We start from the raw sequence: 23,514 nt of genomic DNA on the forward strand, positions 1-23,514 counted from the left end.
CAACCTCGTGAGCTCATGTTTGGATCAAACCATAATGTATGTATACAACGACAGAATAAACCCAGGAGGCATTTGCCATGAAGAATGTGGATAATATATTAAACATGCTAACATGGTTTGGCTTGGTACGTAATGGGTTAACTATTGCATTGATTGATTTTCATCCTTGATCATCTCTAAAGCTGCAGGCAAACAAATTATGAAGGCTTGGACCCATTCCCTAACTGACCTCCCGGAATTTTGTTGTGATTCATTGCGTGCGCTAATGTGGACAATCCTGAATCCCCTTCCGCAACAAATCTCAATCCATTGAGCCATCTCCAATGATTGACTCTTCTAAACTTGACAAGGCAAAATGAAGTCACTGATTCACGAAGTCCCTAGCATGGTTTCTCTTAGATCCACTCTACGTAGTTGTCCACAATTAGTGAACATCCATAGACTGGATTAAGACTGTATAGTTGGCATGGAAATCAAAAGCATAGTTTTAAGATCCAGTGACTTCACTTGGCTCATCCTTGAGTAACTCGTGACCAGGCCGGGTCAACTCGGTGACTCGGCCTTGTTACGTTAACTTTTTTTTATATAATATATAAATATATGTATATACCATGTATATTTTATAGTATGTTAACAATATATTTTATATAATATGCATTATATGATAAATTTTATAATATGTTTAATGTAAAATTTTATTATATATATATATATATATATATATATATATATATATATGATTCAGCTAAGTCATGGGCAACCTTGGTCAAGTCATGCTAAAACTCGGCTGAATCGTTCTAGTCAGTCCATGACTCGACCAAGTTTTGTACAAACCGAGTTTGTTAAGGTTTTTGACCCAGTAACGAAGCCGAGTCAACGAGTTGACCCATTCAGTTTTCTAACTATGATTGCAAGTATGAAGGGCTCATGAGGCCATAAATGTTCCAACATGAACACATTGTTTCTCTCTCTCAAACCACCGTGATGGTTACACATGTGGTCCCTGTAAACACCCCAATTTTTTCTCATCCATGCTCAGACAACCCTACTCGTGCAATGCCAACTCTGGTAGGTCAGTGTAGGAGTCCAACCATAAGTTTGTGTCAGAAAATCACCACTTTACCCATTTTAACTAGGAAAATTACCATTTTACCCTTAAGTCATCCCGGACCCCAGTCAATCGTAGTCAACCAAGCTCATTGGTCAGTTCAGAACAGTTAGAATGTCAGTCATTTCAAGCTCATCTGAGCTCACAATTAACAAACCATTTTTATTTCTAACCATTCCTGCCAAAATGGAATCATTTCTTCAGAAATGAGCTCATTTCTCACTCAAATCTAAGCCAATTGTCTCTAAGTCCGTCATTCACCGTCAGTCATGTTCTCCAGAGTCTAGCTTGAGCTCACCAGGAGTTTAAGTGCTCCAATTTCAGTTCAAAACCTTTTCCAAGTGTTCAGAAGCCCATTTAGCCCGTTTCAGCTCTTTCAGTTGAAATTGAGTTGAGTCTGGTCGATTGAGCTAGTGTTCGAGCTTCAATTTTAGTTCATCTAAGTATTACTGATCTTTGTTTCAGCTCAAACCCAGCTTTGGTTCGTAATTCGCTTCACTCTAGTGACCATTCCGTACCATTTCTCTAAAAATGATAGCTTTTCTTAAAAATTTAGTCGGAGAGGTCAGTTGAGTCAGTGTTTCATCAGTCTAGTTGAGTTCTGAGACCCTAGAACCCAGGTCAATCCAGCTCATTTCAGTTCAATCCAGCTCACACCCTAATTTTCAGTGTCACTCTGGCCCGGTAGAACCCAAAAACCATTTCTTGAATCATTTTGCAATTTTTATCAATTTTAACACTTTTTGAACTGGTACAACTGCCAATCAGGGTCTAACATCCAAAATTCTTCATTCAGTGTCTGCATTTCGCATATCATTTCATATCATTTCTCAGCAATTTATAGCATTTTATCAGATTTTATTTCATTTTTGAAGTCCAGAACTCCTGTTTTATAAATTTTAATCCAGATTGAGTTTTAAAAGTTTTCAGAAATCAATTTCAAACCTTCAGTTTTCAAAATTGACATTTTTACCTCTGAGATTCTAAATTTGGAAATATTTTCTCGAGAAAAACAATCTAGATTTCTTTTAAACTCAAATTTTCAAATTCTACACTGGATTTGCTTTGCAACGGGGTATTGAACTTCAAATTCCGAGCTTGTTTCAAAAACTGCCAAAAATAGCTCATTTCATCTGATTTTTTTTTTAAAAGAATATTTTTACCCCTCTAATCTTCAAAATGAATTTTAAAATTGGAATTTGGACCCGTTCTAAAATGGCCCATCCATTTGCAATTTCCTTTTAATATATATGTAAAAAAAATTATTTTATGTATTGTCTTTACTTTTCTTTTTATTTAGTTGTTTATTTATTTTATTTTTTTACCTAAAGTGGGACACACTAGGCGGTCGACCCCCCCCCCCCCCCCCCCCCAACCCCCTCTCTTTCCTTTCTTTCTGTACTTCTTCTTTCCTTTTCCTTTTCCTTTTCCTTTTCTTTTTCTTTTTTTTCTTCTTTTTTCTTTCCTTTCTTCTTTTTCTTTTTCTTCTTCCTTCTTCTTCTTTCCCTTTTGTTCTAATTCACGTAGGATTTCCTCTAGCCCTCTCCTTCTCTTCCTTTTCATCTTCTCTTCTCCTTCTTTTCTTTCCTTTTCCCTTCTTCCTTCTCTTTCCTTCCTTCACTTCCCTTTCTTTCCTTCTTTCTTTCCCTCCTTGCTTTCTTTCCCCTTTTCTTGGTCCAGCCACCATAAGACCCATCCACTTACCTATTTCCAAAGGCATTCATGCCAGCCCCTTGATCTCTCTCCTCTTGAGCTCCTCTCAGCCCCCAAAAGCTCCCTCCCTCTCTCTTGATTCCATTAACACCCAGCCACAAGGAGTGCTTTTGAGCCCACCTCCACGCTACTTCAGTCGGCGCCCTTTGGAGCTTCCTTCCTTCAACCATCCTTGGCAGCACCTCGATTCCAACACTGCAGTCCATCCTCAACCCTTGCTACCAGCCACAACCAACTTCAAGTGCAGCTGAACCAACATCTCTACAACTTCAGCCTCATCGGTTTCAGTCCTTCCAAGTGTAGTAGCAACCTCCAAGTCACTCCAACGCCAGCCACCATATCCTCCAACCTTGAAGTAGTTCCAGTTTTGCTTCAGCTTGCGTCCGGATACATCTCCTTTCAACCCCGCTGTTACCTTCACCGTTGGTGGTAGCCTCAGTCTTGATAGCAATTTCCTTCCATAGCCCTCAATTGCTGCAACGAAAATCAATTTCCACATAGCATCTGATCCAAGGTAAGACATGTTTGTTTTATTAGATTTATGCAAAATTTTGCCAAAGTCACGGGATTGAAGAGTAATATGTGAAGGTTAGGATTCTAAGGATGGTGTGCATCCAGTTTAAAAATTAGATCACGTGGAGTTTTCTTTTATGGTCTTTAGGATGTATAAAAAAAAATAAAGTATATTCCTTGTGCATGAGCAAAATAAACATGTAGATCCATCCATTTGATGGATTAGATCTCTCGTTTTGAAAGCTAACATCAAAATGAATCATATCCCCATTGATTTGTGTTTTAGTTTTATGATTTATGCTATTTTATGTTAGAAAATGCACTTAGAATAGTTCATTTTTGTTATTTATTTTATCTTATATAGGATTCATGTTTACTTAGTTTAAAATCTACAAAATTTCAGTTTTAGGTAACGTCCAGTTATCATTTTATGAATATATTTTCGTTCAAAAATCCAAAAAAAATCATGATATCTTTAGTTGCATGTATTTGTTTTCTTGCCGAAAGTTTGATTCAATTTGAGTTTCGAAACTATCTCAAATAAACCGAATCCCAAACTGAGATTTAACATTTCCAGAACTTCCAACTTCTGTTTTAGCAGACAAAAACCTTCAGGATCTCCTAAATAAATGATCCAAATTTCTCTTAAAAAAATACCATGATTCCCTATTAGAGTCTACTGTTTCCCAGTAAATTTTTAGGTTTTTCCAGCAAGATTTAGGTTCTGCCAAAAACCAATTTTCTCAAACCTCTAGGAAAATTTTACTTTTTCCTTGTGAGGGCATAGATAGACAATAATCGCCTCTGTCCATTCAATCCATAGGCTGTCTTTCAAAACTTCAAACATGGAAGTTGTTCCTAGCCTTTCCCTCTTTCATTTCCCAAAATTTGGGATTTTTTAAAAGAATCTAGGTATTTTCCTAGAATTAATTTTTCTGTCTGTTAGATTCTAATGTCCAAAAATTCTAGAGATCCAGGTCTTTGATAACAGTATGCTCATTTCCAAACCATAACCCGAATCCCAATGATGTAAAAAGAGGAAATTTTTCACTTTTTATCAGAGACATTTTCTCATAATTTCAGTGATTTTCCCTTCTGTCTGCTATTTTTCTTATAATTTTTCCCAAAACCTGTCTGTCTGTCCTAAATCCAAGAGTCGTCGAATTCTGATCCGACTTGCCGGAGCTGTCCAGCTTCGACCATAGGTCAAAACCAGAATCTGTAAAGGGCAACAATTTGAAATCTAATTTAGAATCAGCATTTTAGGCAAAATCTTGATTTTTTAGGATTTTTAGCTATTTTCCATATTAAGAAAATACAAAAAAATATATTTTCGAACTCCATTTTGTTTTTAGGGTTAGTCTAGGTGTTCATGACAAATTTGGCTGAAATATAAGTTCATTTGCTTTTTATGTTAGTTTATGTTTAAATTAAGAAGCGAAAATCATGCGAAAATCAAGTCAAATTTGATATTTTGTGATATTTTCGCTATTTTAGTGTTTTTATCATGTAAATAGGCATATCATGTCATATTAGGGTTAATTTCAACCTCATTTACATTTCAATTTCTTATTTTTGCAAAATTTATTTCAGAAAACCCTGGTTTCAAGGCCATAGTCTTGTTATTAGGGGCATTTTGGTCATTTTAACCTCAATTTCAAAATTCCAAGCTTTAATTCTCTAGATTTTCATGCATATCATAATATTTCATCATATTATGTTTGATTTTATTTCATTTGATTTTCAAATTTCCAAATTTTATAAAATTCTTTTAGAAAACCCTGATTTCAAAGTTATGAGGGGTATTTTGGTCATTTTGACCCCAATTTTGAATTTCCAAGTTCATTTTAGAATTTAATTACTTATTTATCATGTTTATATCAAAGGGGGTATGAATTTGGGTTTATATCTGAATAATATCTGATAATTTCCCATATTTTCAGATAAATTTAGAAAAACCTACGTCTATGTGCTAATATTGTTTTCTAGTTTTATAGGAACATTCAAGAAGAAGATTTAGTTAATTTATTTCTTTTCTTTATTTAATTCAATATAAAAAAGCAATGTAATATTTGGAATAAGAATTATTTTTTAGCTTAGAATAGGACTGCATTGCATATAGTTTAATTCCTGCGAATTTTTAATATCTGATGTATGATGCATATGCATATTTTCCAAAATCACTATGGTTGACACGAATGACACGTGCACAAGGTCTTATGAAGTTTATAAACTTGGTGGAGTTTGTATTTTTGGCCAGAGTCTGAATATGAATGAAACCTAGATTTATGATCTTCGTATTAGCCACATTCAGCCTACACTCTTAGGCTAACTTAAAAAATGCACTGCATTTGTCCAAATTTTAAAAGAATTTTCTCAATTCTTCAATGAAATATCTTTTAAATTTATTCATTCATTCAATTTGCATAATTTTCTAACTTATTTTCTCAATTCCATTTTAGAGAAATCAATTTTCCCAATTTTTTTTAAGTTTTTCTCAAGATTTGATTTTCTCAGAATTCTAAATTTTCAAATGAGATTTCAAAATATTTTCCAAGTTCAAATCAAGATTTCCCAAGGTTTCCACATTCTCAATTTTATTTTAAAATACCAAAATCGATTTTCTCAAAAACTTTGAATTATTTTGAAATTGATTTTCCTAGAATTCTCAAGTCATATTCAGAAATCGATTTTCTTAGAAAAAGCTATTCCAATTCCAAAAACCATTTTTTCAAAGTCTCCATTTTTCTGAGAATCCATTTTTCATTTCAAAAATCATTTTCCAATGAACCTCCTGATTTTCTCAAGATTCAGAAATCCATTTTCTTATAAAAGCAATCCAAATCTCAAAATCGATTTTTCCAAAGTTCAAATTTTCCTGAGAATTCATTTTCCAATGCAAATTTCTGATTTCCAATGAAATTCAATGATTTTCTCCAGAAATTTCATTTTTAAGCTCTTTTTTAAGCATTTTTCAAGTATATCTGAATTTTCCAAAGCAAACCTCATATTTTTCAAACTTGTATCTTTTCAAAAATCCATTGCACATGCCTGATTCTCTGTGCATTCTAGGAAAATAGAGCATGATTTAAATAATTTAACTTAGTCAAAGCACACATTTGATCCTTGGTTCGATTACCTCTGGTAAAGGCGCCAGGAATGGTTGAACCTCGTACCGACAGGCGGATCCCATTCCATAGAATTTTGCCACAAATTTTCAAAACGGAGACGAGTAATTTTCAAAAACCATTTTCAAAACTTTGGTCGAGTTTGACTCGCAGAATCGTTTCTCTCACTCTCGCAGAGGGAGGGAGAAATTTTTTACGATGATAACAGTCCCCAGGGTACTTTGTCAAGCTGAAGACCCATAATCAAATCCAGTTGTTGCATGGAGCTATCGTTGCTTTATCATAGTTAGGGAATTTAAGGTTGGGTGGTCATGAACTTAACCAAGAGTTATACTTTGTAGGGAGGTGGGGCCCATTAAATGATCGGGTTTTTGGTGAGGGTTTTTGATGCAGGAGTAGAACAAAAGACCCGAGTATATAAAGATTCATTTGGATTTATTTTAGATTTTAGAGTTTTTAGATATTTGTATTTGGATATTGGATCTATCCAAGATAAAAAAAGTAAGAATAGGGTTTTATTTTTCTATAAATACTTGTTAAGTAGAGAGTGAGTTCAAAATTGATAAATGATTTTTTTTTGAGTTTATGCATTATTTTTCAAGATTTTTTATTGTTGTTGCTTTCGTAGCATAATTTTGGTAGGAGTAGCGTAACATAGCATTTTGTTTTTTGTGAATCAAAGATTTGATTTGCATCAAAGTGGAATTAGAGCAGGGTTCTTTGCCTCGATTCCATTCGAGGGATGATCTTGTTAATTTCAAGATGCGCAAAATATTCAACCGGAGGAGAGGTGTTGGATACATGTCAGAAACATGGCATCCCATGCGAGGTATGATTATTCTACACATGAGGTAGTTCATAGCTCTCCGACCAATTTTCTATAAATACTTGTTATTTAGAAAGGGAGTTCATAGTTGATAAATGAAAACTATTATTTTTCTTGAGTTTAGGCATTATTTTTCATTGTTCCTGCTTTCTTAGCATAATTTCATCAGGAGTAACATAACATAGCATTCTTTTTGCGAATCAAAGATTTGATTTGTATCAAAGTGAAATTAGAGTAAGGTTCTTCAATTGGGGGTTGTAGCTGCTCCGATTGATAAGTTGCTCAGGGCCGATTTGGCCCGGTGCTCTTCCTTCAATGCATCCGATATGGAACGGGATCAAAACCACCGCTTCTGCCTGCGTAACAACTCCATCCACCTCGACGATCAACTTCCTTTTGAAGTTGGGGTCATCTGAGGTTTGTGGTGTACTGAATTGATGGTTGGATCCATTGTTGTGGCTTTCCTTTGGGGCTTTGGGGCGTGCAACAACTCGATCATAAACTCCCTCATATTTTGCATCAAATATTTTTCAAACGATTCCAGTATCATTGCAAAGTTTTGCTCAAGCATCTGCTCAAACGTCTTGAGGCCTCGACACACCTTATCTATTGTCTTGTTTGTTTTGTGGATATTGGGCTCCATATGATTGTCGCACTCTTTCATAGATTCTCCAGAATTGCTTGGCACAACAGGATCGTCTCTTCAATCGTCCGTTCGAACAAATCGAGGGCAGATCTTATTATGATACCAACTAATGCAAATTTATGATTATGTTAAAAAAATAATAAATTTAATAAATCAAAGAGAAATAATAATAACAAGAAAGTAAGAAGGAATAGGAAAAAGGAAAAGAGAAGTTTCAAAAGAATCACATAAGTCTAACACTTACAAAATCCCCAGGAAAAACAAAACCCTAATTATAAATTGGATATGAGATGAATCCATTATATAAGAACAATTTGATTCTAAATGAAAACCCAAATAAAAAAACTTAAACTAAAAACAGGATCCAAATGGATCCTTGAACCCAGAACTGTGTATCTCTGCATGCATATTCACAAGCACTTCTGTGAGATGATTGAGAAAATTAGGATGGAAATTGATTGTTGAATAAAAAAAAAAAAGCATGACGAAGGCACTCCATCTCTGAATGGAGTTGAAGCTGAAATCGAGTTGGCCCCAACCCTTTGCACTATCACCACACCAAACAATTGCTCAAGTCACCCGTCAGCTGCAAATACAACCCAAACGGCATTTGCTTGCATCTCACCTAGCTAACACAAAGGGTTTGGTCGACCTGAACTATCCCACATTTCATTGGTGCAACCAAGCAAAACAGCCAGTAACCCAACTTCTGTCAGTTAGGGAGTCGCCAATGATCACATACAAGATGCACCGTGCATGAGCCACCCTCTAAACTCGCCGATCAACAGCGGGGCTGTTCAGATTGTCACCGACCTTTTTCTTCACCTTCCGGCCACTTTCAGATGAGTGGGGCGGTCCGCCTCCGGTTGGAGCCTATCCAGTGGGCACCCACCGAACAGGGCTGGATGGCATGACCCATCCTTGCTGACGGCGTGCCCTCCTATGGCTTCTCCACATCCCATGATTTTCAGGATTTGGCAGTGGACTCGGGCAGGTGGGGGATATATAAGCGCTCCACCCTCACCCAGTCTCAAAATTTTGCCCTCCATTTCCGGTTCATACCTGTGGTGGGTTTTGATTTTCATTTTCAGGTTCATTCTTCGTTTCATGTCCTTTATCCCAGCTCCAAATGGGTTGGGTTCAAACGGATTTCCGTTTTCCTTGGTATAGGATTTGAATACTTTTTCTTTAGAGCTGTTAAAAGTAAAAGAGAAAGGAAACTGATTTAGGGTTAGGAAGTAGGAACTTAGGGTTATATATATATATATATATATATATATATATATATATATATATATATAAGATTTAAATGTTATTTTGTAATATAACAAGAGTATATTAATAATTTCATTAATGAGAATGGGAGGTGGAGCGGGGGCAAGAGTAAGTCCATCCTTATTCGGGTTTTTGATTTACACCTCCATTTCTTCATTCCTCGTCTCGTGTCTTCCATTCCCCGCCCCAAATGAGGCGGGTTCAAACATATCCCTATTTTTTCTTGTTCCACTGCCATCACTAATGATTTTTCCATCTCCCTCACCTTGTCCCTCTCCACCAGCCATCCATGATTGGTTGCCGGTCGGTGGAGACCTCGCCGGCCACCACAGGCCAGTTGGATACCTACCGGCGGCTCTCTAAATTGAAGACCCCCAAACACTAATCCTCTATAATCTTTCTCCAAACCCATCGAGGGTGAGAGGTTCTCTTCTACTCTCCCTTCTTTTCCTTTTGGTGAACCAAGCAATAGAACCGGTTATGTTGCACAGAACCGATTCCTGCTCCATCATTCCCATCTAGCCCAAGTAGTCCCATTTTGGACCTTATTTTGGCCCAGAACCTGTCAAAACTGATCCAATCAGTGCCAAGTCTAATTGTAAACCCTATAAACCCGACCCAGAACAACTTTGCTTTAAACCCAAATCTGTCGACCCAAAATCACCCAAACCTTACTCAAAGTCCACCGTGATTATTTCAACTCTAATTTGGACCCTTATCCACTTCCATTAGAACCAAATCATTATGATCCAAACCACTTATACCTCTTGTATGGTCTACAAAACGAATCTTATCGCCATTAGCTCCTCCGAACCAGTGCTTAGTCGATCTCCATATGTGAAAGGATGTGTTATTTTTGTAGTTCTCAAAGATGCAACTGAATTAGATCAAGCGAAAGCTGAAATAGACCCGAGGGTGAGTCTTTTTTAATCCGGAGAGAATGATGCAGGAGCAATTTAGTTATTTTCTATTTGGATTTTTGTTTAGAATTGAATATTTGGATCCATCTCAGATCAAATTTAGAATTATGGTTTTGTTTTCTCTATAAATGTTTATTATAGGGATTTTGTAAGGGTTAGACTTGATGTGACTCTTAAAAAAAAAAATCTCTTTTACTTTTCCCTATTGCCTCTTACTTTATTGTTACTGTTATTTCTCTTTGATTTATTGAATTTCCTGTTTCTTAGTGTAATCATAGTTTGATTTTGTGAAACGGGTGACAGATTTACATCACTCGTTCACAATAACAATACATTATTGACATTTGAAAATAATAGAATTTGGACTTAAATTTCGATGCAGACCAGAATTTTGTGCCAGATCTATGTTTTGGATTCATATCTAATCCGATCCTTTTGCAAATTTCACATGTAACAATAATAAAAACCTTGATTTTACCAGATCCAGTTTAGCCATATATATTTCAGACCCAGATTCCATCCTACCCTATTGGATCCTATTCAGATTCAAACTCAGACACGGATCAACTGCACAAGATCAAATTTTGAATTTGGATCGTGCAAGTTCAGGTCTTTGGTGTAATATGAGCCATGGATCTTCAATTAGTTTCAAAATACTTGTAAACATGTAAGCTATAAAAAATATATTTATAAGTTCGGATTAAGCAAATGCTCAAACTTTGTTTTTTTAAAACAGTTTAGTTTAGAGTGGTTCTTTCTGAAACCATCCAAACGGTTTACACTCCAAAGCAATGGCGTCTTTTCTTTAAAATGTACAATTATTTTTGAAGATATTATCATATTATATAGGTCTTTTGATTTGTAAAGCAAAATGTCAAAAAAATAAATAAATAAATCTAACATGGTCTCTTTTCATAATTTTATTTAAAATATAAAGATGGCAAAAAAAAAGTGACTTTTTTAATCCAAAAAGTGATTTTACCGATGCCACCATTCTTCAAGGTAGGTAAAATAAAAAAAAAGGAACCATGATTGGGTTTGAGTTTTTGAAAAAATTGACAGCCCACTGGACCGATATTGTTTTCGTACTGGTTCGCCCACAGATTTTTTGGGCTAAGAGCATACCTGAAGACAAGACAGTAGTTTGTACTTTGTGTGTGTGAGAGAGAGAGAGCTCCTGAAATAAACCAAAGGCATACTAACGGGTACGTGTTAAATGAAATATGCGAAATGAAACGTGTTAAATGGGTATTTTCAGTATTTTTTTTTTGCAGTTTGGACCTCATTTACGACAAATTCAGACCTGGATCATATGTTTTTTATGAAAAAAATGATATTTGGAGCTTCCAAATTTCACAAAGATCTTGAACAGTTGATTTTTAAACTTTATGAAAACCCACCTACGTGTCCAAATCTAACACTTCAAGAGCTGATTCTTATAAAATCAAGAAGATAGATCACATCTGTACAGTCAGAATTTAAAAATAAAACTAAAAAAACTTGAAAAACTCATTTAGCAGATACCCATTACTCGACAAAGGCATTGTCCAAACTTCTTTTATGGTTCTTGTTTATTTTAATTTGTAAAAAGATAAGTTTGGTTGTTATTTTATCAATTCTTTTGCACATGGGCAAGTTTGAAAGAAAGAAAAACTCTCATATGAAAAATTTGCCTATGAAAAGTTTTGATAAATGATAAATTTTTTAAAATGAAAATTTTTCACTTGTTAGAGTAGCATGGGAAAAATAAAATAAAAAATCTTAAAAAAAAATAAGAGAGGAGGAGGTGATGACGGTGTGGAGTATCTGCGACACAATTTTTTGAGTGGTGGATGGTGGTGGAGCTTCTTTGGGGACGTTTTTTGGGAAGTAGGTAATGGTGGGTGGTGATGGTGAGATGGATAGTGGTGATGAAAAATTATCATGAGAGGTGGCGGCGATAGTGGTGGAGCTTATTTGGTGCGTGATAGTAGTGATGGTAAGATGAATGAGAAAAAATCGTGAGAATGACTTTTTTTGGGAGGTGAGTGGTGGTGGTAGTGAGATAGATGGTGATGGTGATGGTTAGAAGTGAGAAATGTTAATCATTATTTTTCTTGGTAGAAAACGTTTCTTCACCCTTATTTATGAACGAATGTTTCGTATCAAAAAGTGTTTTTTTTTTAGAAAAACTCTTTCGTTTGAAAGGGTAAAAAAAAATTATACTAAGTTTTTTTATTTTGCACTACTTTTTCTGTCTTTCTCACTACCAAACCCCCGTAACTCAAGTTTTTCACTTGGAATTGAATGAAATCTTTTGTCTCCATCTAGATCAATTACCAAATAAACAATAAAATAAATCAAATTTCATCGGAAATGAAAGTTGAAGTAACATGTCTCTCTCTCTCTCTCTTTAGTTTGGAAGGGTAAAAAAATGCTACACATTTTTTTATTTTGTATTACTTTTTCAAAGTCTTGGTCACTTTCAAATGTTCCCCGTAAGTCAATTTTTCACCTGGAATTGAATGAATTCTTTTATCTCCTTATACATCGATTACCAAATAAACAAATAAAATAAATCAAGTGCCATCTGAAAATAAAATTAAAGTAACGTATGTGCATCTCTGACCTTTTTTTTGGTTTATTTATGATAAAAAACTCTCACCAAAACCTTGAATGGAGCCTTACAACCACCCTACCTTACATAGCCCACCTCTGAAAGTTACGGACACGTAAATGCATCAGTGGGGTTTGATCCGAGGCTGAATTGGAGGTGGACGAAGGGCGGAACAAAGGTGGGCAACATTAGAAAGACGGACAGGACATGACAAGGGGTGTCCGTGCTTCTGAGAAGGCATCGTGTCCTGTGAGGACTTGACCCATCTCTACGGGGAAGTGTGCAGACGGCTAGCAGCTACTCGATAGGGGTAGGTAAACTTGGGTCAGATGAGGGCCAATTGAGGGTGGGTAGCATAGCATTCCGGACAAAATAACATATCCTTCATGACTTTCCCAACGGGTACTCGGATCCCAACTTTCCCTCTCACCTAACCTAACTAGAAACTAATTGTATTTCAAATGTGTGGAATGCGGATTCTGAGGATATCCCACCCGGCTCCACATTTCAATCAAGTGGAGCCATACTAGGTAGGCATGCACATGAGTTTGGGCCTAACTTTGTCTGTTCAAACTAGAACTCTTTTGAAAATGCATGCGTTCAAACTCTGCTCGGTTTTGTGCTTGAGTCGAGCTGGGCTTTACCCAAGTTAAAAATAGAACTTATTTTTCACTTTTGAAGAGGTGGAATTTGAACGTCAACCTCTTGAAAATGTGTACAAAAGCCTCATCGTTAGACCAAGTTGGTCATTTTTTACTATTATGATAAAAAAAATAATACATATTCTAAAACATAAAACATGGGCTATATTATTGTAAAACGTGAAAAGTTATACTGGACCTTTAGATAAAAAGTCCAAAGCCTGTCCGTTAGAAAAACAGTAACTATTGTTTATACTTTTGCAAACGTATTTTATATATATTATTTTTACGAGCTTCAAGTTTTATCGAGTTGAGTAGCTTGATCAAGCTCGGCTTGTTTATATAGATCGGGCATGAAATTGTGTTCAAGCTCAGCTCATTTATTTTCATGGATGACCTCGGCTGATCTTAAAGGGGTCAAGCAGAAGCTAGCTCGGCTCGTTGTGTATCCCTATTACAAGGGAAAGTGAGCTTATGCAACAGAGAGGAGAAGGCTCCTATAAGAGATCTCAACCCATACCAATGGCCTTCAAACATGGTGGTGATCAACCGTATCAGAAGAACTAGAAGTGGAGAATATGAAAGACGATAAGGGCCACCATGATCCCCAAATATAACTGAACCCACCTCAGCCTCCCATCTGTGAAGATAATATCTTTGAATGATTTGGGTTTGGAGAAAGGGTAGGTAGGAAGGCATTTCAATTCTACCTTCTAGCTTGAACGGAATGATGTTGCTTTCTATTTGCAGACAAAAATTACAGTAGAAAAGTTCCCATTGTTCCTCCCGGTTTTGGTCCATATTTTGCATAAAATCAATAGAGTCAGTTTGTTTTGTCTCATGTTTGGCTCATTTTTTGGTCAGACTATTAGCCACACTGGCTAAATCGGTGGTGAGAATTAGAGTATTTTAGCATTTTAGGGTGAGGCAAGCCGAAGGAAAGCGTAAGCCCATCCCCGCCTTCATAGGAATGGCAGTGGGCCAAAGGAAAACGGAGCCCCGACCTGCCTCGCCCTGTTTGAACCTCGAATGAAGGTCATGAAGCAAGGATGAAGAAGGGAATGAAGGTTAAACTCAAAACGGGTGCAGAGTTGGAGGCTGGGATGGAGGGCAGAATTTTGAAACGGGTCTACAGTCAATGCGGCACCTCCGAGCCTGTGTTGAAGATGTTCGGACCATTACGGTGGTTTTTTCTGAAATTAAAAAAAATAGTTCATAGCCATATAAATATTTGCAACACCTCCTAGCCAAGGAGAAAGATGTCATCTCACCACTATGCTTCTTCAACTTGGGATAGTGATTGATTGCAAAGATGTCCTCTCACCACTATTCTTGTCTAGGAGAATACAATAATAACAAATCTAGCAGTTTAAATGCATTAAATAATCACCAATTGGCAATTTAGTTATTATTATTTTTTTAATGATAGCAATGCTGACATTGATGATGGCCATTTTCAAAGAGAGAAGTGAACCATCAGCATTGTTAGGATGTTCTATATTATCGTCCAAGAAGTTCCAAGTTGACCGTGGCCGAGTTTCAGTGTTTTCCTTCTGCTCACCTGAGATAGTTTCCCGTTGGCTTCAACCTTGCAGCAACAGATACAAACACAGGACAATCGAATGTCTGATTGCACAAGAAAATGTGTCCGAGTTTCAGTGTTTTCCTTCTGCTCACCTGAGATAGTTTCCCGTTGGCTTCAACCTTGCAGCGACAGATACAAACACAGGACAATCGAATGTCTGATTGCATAAGAAAATGTGTCACGCCATCCCATGCAATGACAGGTGTCTAATTCAGCTTAGAATGCAGTCTGAATCAATCGGACAAGATTGGCACATGTTACCAAAGGGGGCTCTGGTTGTCTGGTAGGAGCAACTAGTGCACCTTGTGTTGCGATTGCAGGTTCAAAACCCAATATAGTTCTGGTACGGGTCTGCCTAACCCCAGCTTGCCTTTGAAAAAATCAAAGATTGACACGTATTTTGTACCTTAGTGTCCGGACCCTTTGTGAGCAGCTTGACTATGGTAAAAGATAACATTATAATATCATTAGTGGTCGATGGTAATAGTCTTATAATAGCCATTATGAAGCACTTGGTGACATTTTTTTTTTAATGCAAAACGTTCATACGGCGGACTTAGGCCTCATATTCATGACCATGACCATTACTATTATTGGGCGTTTCATCCTCTTGCTTTTTAAATGGCCTGCATTCAGGGCTCATTGTATTGTCCTTTTTTATATTCCTTACACCTTCCATGAAACATAGGAAAAAGCTTTGAAGCTATCAAGTAGCTAGGACCACATGCACTAAGGCAGAACTGTTTCCCACGCCCATAAAAGTCGGACAACTTTATGTCTTTTATTATTTGTCTTGGCATCACTTTTATGTAGGAATCCAATCCCATGTGGTTGGATAGCTGTACAAAGCTTTACTACAATGATGATGACAAATATATATATATATATATATATATATATATATATATATATATATATATATATATATATATATGCAAAAATATTTGCTATCAACAAAGATAAAAAAACTAATGAGGTAAAAATCATAGGTGCAAGATGTATCGACTCAATCTAACTTCAAAGATATGTTCGATATGGTTTGTTTGCTAAGGATCAAGCTTTGGATCGTTTCTCATGTAAAAATATGATCTTTTGAGTTATGAATTTTTAGCATACTGTGGGCCATTGATTTTTGGACCCCTTTAAAAACCTAATTACTTGTCATATTCAAATGAGGTTCTTAGTAAACAAACCATGTAGATCACATCCTCAACATTGTATCTACAAAAAAATACAAAATTTTGAAGAGAAAAGTAAGTTATACTCATTAGTTCATTACCTTCATTTCATTAGTGGCCAATAACCACCTACTATAAATTATAGTTGTAGGTTGCATCTTCTCAATAAGACCTTATAGATGCACTTAATATAGTTTATTTAATAGGAATCATGTTATTTGATATTAAAATAAGATTTTTAAGTCATAAAATTTCAGTACATTGTAAGCCATTCATTTTTGACGGTCATAAAAACCCTGTATTTATGCCATTATCACATGATCCAAAATATGTTTTTCATTAAATAATGATTGTAGATCACATCTGGAGGGTCTGACCAACAAAAAAATGCTCAACTTTTTAAAATTTTAAAGCTTTTATTAGGTGTGAGTAGGTACTCCGAGAGCACCCTATCATTATTCAGTGAAAAACATATTTTAGATTGCACAATTTTGATATTTTGACATGTTTTAGAACAACAAAAATTTACAATACAAAATGGGGATTTTATATTGAAGCAACACGATATGCAAAACATGTGTTTTGGTGATAAACAAGTGGACAGGTTCCATTTAGATAGATGATACTTGCAAATATAACTCAAATTTTGTACGGTACATCATTAGTATCTAATATTTACTTATGGTATATTTTTGTACAGTCAATAGTATTATACCCTCTGGTAGTTCTGATGTTTTTTAAATATTTTCATTGAATGTTTATAGGTCTCAACTTCCAAACGCAACCTTCATCTTTTTAGTGGAGAAAATGAATTAGATCAAGTGTTTTTTATGTGCAGACATGTTTACAGAAAAGTCTATCAGTATCCCACAATACACTAGATTTTCACAAAAAAGTTTATTTTTTACATGAAATTAATTTCTTTTTGCTAAAGGAGAGTACCAATGAGAATCCCTCTCAAGCACCATACACACACACACTCTCTCTACTGCAGCTCAGTTGGAAGTGGAGAAGTGGACATGTCTACAGCATAGGAATGTCAATGAGTCGGATTTTATTCAATATATCAGACAGAATTCTAATCTGTTTAGTTACATTTGGTAAGCCAAAACCATACCCGATTATAATCAGATATCGATACAGTTTTCATTTTTTGTTACCAAATCTGATAAATATCCGAATTTGCCAGAAATCCAAATCTGTTTACATGTAGAAAAGTGGATCCGATATGAGCTTTTCACCATCCAAATTCAAATCCATTTAACCAACATCCATTAGTCGAACATGGTATTGGCCACATCAGATCCCCATTTACATCCTTACCACAGTCCTATATGGGGTCTTACAAACCTGGAGCTTAGGTCCAGAACCGTAACCCTACTAGGGTTTTTGGGACCAAGGTCCAGTCCAACGATGGCCAGCTAGCGAACCTAACTGACCCAACTGAGCGGGTCATGTCTAGCCGACTTAGAACTGAGCCCTGCAGGCCGGGCCCGCATGGACCTTCGGTCCAGTTTCCTTGGTTGGAACGGGGAAGGATGTCCGGCTGCAAACGCCCCCCACCCCCCAAAGCCCACGCATTGGACCGGACCCGCTTCTGACCGCGAGCCCCGTCAAAAGCGTGCCATCATAAAAAAAGTTCACGAATTACCAAAATACCCTTATCCAAGAAACGGTCCGGAGCTAATACGGATTACGTAACGTTTTACGTAAAGCATATCTCCAGGGTAGAAATGTGCGCTGGTCCTGCATGGTGGGACCCACACAGGTTCTTGTGATTCGAGTGCCGAATAAAACAGGTCTCGTTTTCACCGTTTCCTTAATTAAAGCGTTGCTACTTGCATCAAAATGTAAGTGGCTAACGCAACTTCTTTAAGAACATATAGTGCTCATAGCATATTACAAACATGTTAATACGGTTTCATTACATTATTTCAAGATTTTTTTTTCTTCTACGGGTTTTAAGTTAGGGTTAATATTTTTTCTCAAAAAAAAATTAGGGATAATATTTGTTACTAACTAAGGTACAAAACTAATGCGCTATATAAATCATAGGTACAAGTTGTGTCGACTCAATCTAAGTTCACCATGGTTTGTTTGCTAAGGATGAAGCCTTGGATCATGCTTTTCTTATGTAAAAATGTGATCTTTTGAGTTATATACTTTTGGCACATTGTGGACCATAGATTTTTGGACCCTTTTAAAAACCTAATTACTTATTATAATTGCATTATTCAAAACAAGTTTCTTACTAAATAAACCATGTAGATCACATCAGTAATATTTCAAATACTAAAAATTGAAAACTTTCAAAGAAAAATATGATTTCTACTCGTTAGTTTTGTACTTTCATTAGTAGCCAATATTTACACTTTAAGTTATTCACCCTTTGAAACTGATGTGTTTCCTTAAAGGTTCACTGTCTTCCTTTGTGTTGTTATCATGGTCTAAACCAAGTCTTGGTTGTGTTCTAGACAGTTTTAGTGCAAACCTTGTTTGGCCTCTGTCAACAGAAGAGCTGTCAAAATTGCCAGAGTGAGACTGATCTAACAAGACATTCCTGACCCTCTATAACCTATGAGTAATGGATACCAGGGATAAGCTAGAAGGTGGTAGCCGCTAATCTCTTTTCGAGCTAACTATTAGTTAACTGAACTTTTATATTTTTTCTTAAATCTGATCGCATAGATATATTCAACATGCATGATTTTGCAGTAACCGACCCTTTGATCTTTCAATCCTGAATTCTGATATGCAGGTAGGTTTTTATAAGGTTGAAAAATCTACAGTCAATATTTTGATAAATATTAAGACTTAAAAAAACAATAATTTTTTTATCAAAAAGCTAGATTGATCAAGTTGAATACATTTGTATAGTCAAATTGAAAGAAAACGTGAAAAAACTTCTTCAAAACTCAGATTAACTGCCTGGTTAACTGGAAAAGTGGTTAGCAGCTACCACCTCTTCCAAATCACGCTGACAAACCAAAATAAAAAAAAGGATATATTAGTCATACCTTAAAAACCTAAGAGCAAATTAGACTTTCTCTCTAAACATAAGGAAAGGCACGGTCAGTTTTGTCAGGTCAGAGAGAAAAATAGCCCCCAAAATTTTCCGTGGGGCCGATGACAAAGCGCCACCTTTCAATTTAAGCACCCACGAGTCACGAGCAAACTTAAGATTCTAATCTCAGAGAGAGAGAGAGAGAGAGAGAGAGAGAGAGAGAGAGAGAGATCATCACCATCTTCCTCTTATTCTCCACTGCCTTTACTCTGATCTCCAGAGAAAAAGAAGTCCCAAGAAAAGAAAAACCACCATTATCAAACATGGTTATTTAGGGATCGTTTCGGAGATGAAGAAGCCCGCGAGAGCCCTCAGGCGACCACCTCCATCGTGCTGTTAATCGGTCGAGCGGGGCACCAAAGAAGAAGAAAGAAGAAAGAAGAAAGAAGAAAGAAGAAAGAAGAAAGAGAGGATGGTTCAGAACCTGACCACCTGCCTCTACCAGACGGAGCTGGGCTTCGTTACGGTCACATGGTGCCGTACCCTGATGGGCGGCCAATCGCTCAGCTTCACAGTCCATCCCAATCTCAACGGCCACGATGACGAAGACGACGAGACGGCGTCGGTGTCGCACCGGGTCCAGATGAACCCGTGGCTCTTTTGGAAGAAGAAGGGGTCGAAGAAATTCTACCTCCGGGGGAAGAAGGCGAGGGTCTTCTGGGACCTCTCCAAGGCGAGGTTCTCCTCCGGTCCCGAACCGGATCGTGGCTTCTACCTCTGCCTAGTCTCGGATCGGAAGACCATGGCCCTCCTCGTCGGAGACCTCCGCCACGAAGCCTACGCCAAGACCCGCGCCCAGCCGCCACGCACCGAGCCGGTCCTCCTCTCCAGGCGCGAGCACGTCTTCGGGAGGCGGCTCTACGCTGCCAGGGCGAGGTTCGGCGGCGGAGAGCCCCACGGCGTCACCATCGAGTGGGAGGCCGACGGACCGGGTCTCTCCTTCCGAGTCGACAACAAACCGGTTCTGAGGGTGAGGCGCCTGGCGTGGAAGTTCAGGGGGAACGACCGGTTCGTCGTCGACGGCATATCGGTTCAGGTCTACTGGGACGTCCACAACTGGCTGTTCGACCCGGGTTTCGGCCACGCCGTGTTCATGTTCCAGGAGGAAAGAACCGGCAGTTCGTCGTACGTATCGGAAACCGGGTGCTCCGTGCCGTGGCCGAGCGGGTTCGGGCTGAACGGACCCGAAAAGAGCCTCCTGAAAACCGGTTCGTCCTCCTCCTACTCTTCCTCCTCCTCCTCCGGCTGCAGCTCGTCGGTTCTTGAGTGGGCCAATATGGAATCCGACCCGAACGCGTCCGGGTTCTCGTTGGTGGTGTACGCGTGGAGGACTTGAGAGTGGCTGGAAAACCGCTAGCAGTTTTCCGGCTGTTGGCTTTTGAGGTGACGTTTTTGTATTATTATGATTTTTTAATATTGCATGGATATATAATGCACCAATCAGAGAGGGAAGAAAAAAATAATTTCCTTTTGTTTTTGGCGTTTTCTGTGCAGAGTCTCTCTCCCGCTGGAAATATCGCCGGTGAGAATGCGGTCGTCCGATTTCCGGCGAGTTTTTTGGGGGCCTTTGGTAACAACAATTTTGCCATGAAGTTATTCCGCGTGAGAAAATGACGTTTTGGACTGCAGTTTGATCGTTCACCGGTGGGCTCTGTCCAGTTAACTGGGTTCACGTGGTGAACCGTTATGGCCGAAAGCTGCGTTTGGTGTGTTGCGTGAAACGCGGCAAAGTTCAGGAATTGGAAATGTTTTCAAGTACTAAGACTGGGAAATCCACTGAACGCCTCACGACATGGCTCTGTTCGGCAAGGTTACGAGCTCATACGGTCTCCTAAAATGGCTCGTGTTCGGTTCAATACGAAATCGCTTTGTTAAATGAGCCAAGCTCGAGCAATGGCTATTTAGCCCCGGCTGGGCTCGTAAGGGATCAAGCGGGCTTGTAAGGACATTGTATGTATTGTTTGTAAAATATGTGATACATTTTTTTAAATAAATTGGTAGTTCATTTCTTAGCTTTATCAATTTCTTTTGAAAAACCCAAAAATTAGGTGAAGAGTTCCCAAAGTTCAAATTGTTGAGCTCCGCATGTGCATCCATAGGACGTGCCTACCATGACATAGCTAGGTCTTCTTTTTAGCTTCTTTAGCCTTGTATAGCCTTTACGTGCGTGGTCCGCTGGGCCATAATATTCTTGTAAATAGCTTAGGGTACGTGTGCTCATATTGCTTCCGATGGCTAGGGAATCTTTTGAAATTTTTATGGTTTCTCAAGTGTTTGGGGGGGGGGGTTCTTTCTAACCCTGGGTTGAACACTAGAACTTTACTTGAAGGCCCACTCTCTAAGAGTGTCCCACCTCACATTGCCTACGTGCCAACTTCGGGTCGTGTTCGTAAGTATTGCTTGGCCAACTTATGAATACAAATTGAATTTTTGAATCATGTGCCTTTGCCCATTTTGGTTGCTTGCTCGGTACTTCACTGTACCACTTGTGTGCTGGCTTGTGTTGCTTGTAGGTTTTTAGTGCACATTTGTGATTGCTAGTCACATCGCTTGCCTTTGTGTATGCTCGTTGTAAAACTCATGAATTTTAAGAAATTTTCAATGAAATAAAAATGTGAATTAGTATGAAATAATATGATTTTTTTGTCAAAATTCAATGCATTTTCAATGCTTACGGGTTAGTTACTGTGAACCCGATAACGAATACTAGAAATGAGACTTGGATTCAGACTTTAGTGAGATTCGAAGATCCGATCCGGTTCGCGAGGCTAAATTGAGGAATTCGATTATTCCAGGGCGATAGTGTGAGACCCGAAGCACATTAAATGTAAGTATGAAAACGGAAAAACTTGAGAAAAACACGCAAGGACATGCGAAAATTCACCAACTAGAGAAACGTTTCAAGAAAACATATAGATTTTTTTTTTGCAAAATCAAACAACAAGGGGTGATGTGGTGTTGTGGTAGGACGCATGGTTGTATAGTGTCACAACCTTAGTTTAAGACCCATGGTGCGCCTATGTAGAAAGGAAAAACATTTCCTTTTTTACATGGAATTCGGAATGAAACAAAAATGGTTAACCCTCTGTGCGCAGAGCTCTCTTTTTGCACAAAAGACTGATTTTTACCGTGGTAAAAGGTAAAAATGCGGGCTCAAAAGTTAGCCCTACGTTTTTGGCTTTTCTCTACAAAAAACGTGAGAGGAGTTGCTACTCCTCTCACTTTACTAAAAAAAGAAGAGAATCCTATGTATCATGGGATGAGGGGTACCACAGTATAGGGAAAAGAGGGAGGAAGTTAAAAAAATAAAACATGGAGAAAAAAGGGCATTATCGAAAGAGAATCAATCCCAGCAAAAATCGTGGGATTAGGGGGAGTTGCTTAAGGTTTGAATTTTGAAGCCTCACCTAAGAAAATGGAGACAAAATAGGGTGGAGGAGGTTTTTGAAATCGTGAAGCACGATTTCCTCTCTCTCTCTCTCCCATCATGCTCAACCTCCATAGCTGGACCGTGAGGGTCTTCTTCTTCGTGACAAAGTATGCTCCAACGTGAAAAAAAAAATAGAAATGTCATTATCGTCGTTTGATGCTTCAAAAAAAGTAAGGAGTGTTGTATTTTATGTATGTGTTTGATCCCTTGTTGCGCCAATATGCCGCAGTGTTATCGACTTTATCGTGGAAGGCACCATCTACCCTTATTGGTAGTCGGTGTCATGAGATATGCTCGGTGATGTGCCAAACCATCCCTTCGACTAAACAACGAGTCAAGGTGGTTCAGCTGATTGCCCTCATCATGGCCAACGCAAGTGTCGCGTGTTGCAACCTAAAGTATGCATGCGACCTTGGGTTTTTTGAGCATCTTCTCTTTCACTTACGTAGCTCCATATGAGTCTGGCAAACTGCTCGGAAACTTCCCACCAAGCTTAGTGTATGTGCCTACACGTACATGTAAGTCATTGCAAGTTACAATTTTAGATCCAATGATTTGCATGATATTAGGTTATATTCTCATGTTTGGTACAATGATTCAAGTGTATGAAAATGTTTGTATACACATTTAGTGTTGGACAATATTCATATCATTGAATTAGTTCTTGCTTTTTTCAAATAGAAACACTTAGTAGAATACAACAAATAGAAGAATGAAATCCATGTGTTACTCTTGATGTTGTTGCATGGTTAATAAATAGTGGTCACAGTATCATCTGGTGGTTGTCATTCAAGACATATGCATCAAACGAGCATGTTATCAGGTATTCACGTTAGCATATGAAATGTCAAAGATATCATGGTAGGTATGCTAAAGCTAGATGAATGTGGA

At 37.8% G+C, this 23,514-nt stretch overlaps 1 protein-coding gene across 1 annotated transcript; it reads left to right on the top strand.

Moving 5' to 3' along the window:
• Nucleotides 1–19,340: 19,340 nt before the first annotated feature.
• On the top strand, nucleotides 19,341–21,207 carry LOC149838601 (uncharacterized). Its single transcript, XM_090007747.1, has 2 exons — nucleotides 19,341–20,576; nucleotides 20,688–21,207. Exon 1 carries the CDS (start codon nucleotides 19,606–19,608, stop codon nucleotides 20,527–20,529), a length of 924 nt encoding a protein of 307 aa, XP_089863873.1. The 5' UTR covers nucleotides 19,341–19,605; the 3' UTR covers nucleotides 20,530–20,576; nucleotides 20,688–21,207.
• The last annotated feature ends 2,307 nt before the right edge of the window (nucleotides 21,208–23,514 follow it).

This window comes from Nuphar pumila, chromosome 5 (genome assembly GCF_984573655.1).
Source record: "Nuphar pumila chromosome 5, dmNupPumi1.hap1.1, whole genome shotgun sequence".
NCBI lineage: Eukaryota > Viridiplantae > Streptophyta > Magnoliopsida > Nymphaeales > Nymphaeaceae > Nuphar > Nuphar pumila.

Coding starts and splice junctions, on each gene's coding strand:
- LOC149838601 (XM_090007747.1), top strand. CDS start 19,606: ATGGTTCAGAACCTGACCACCTGCCTCTACCAGACGGAGCTGGGCTTC.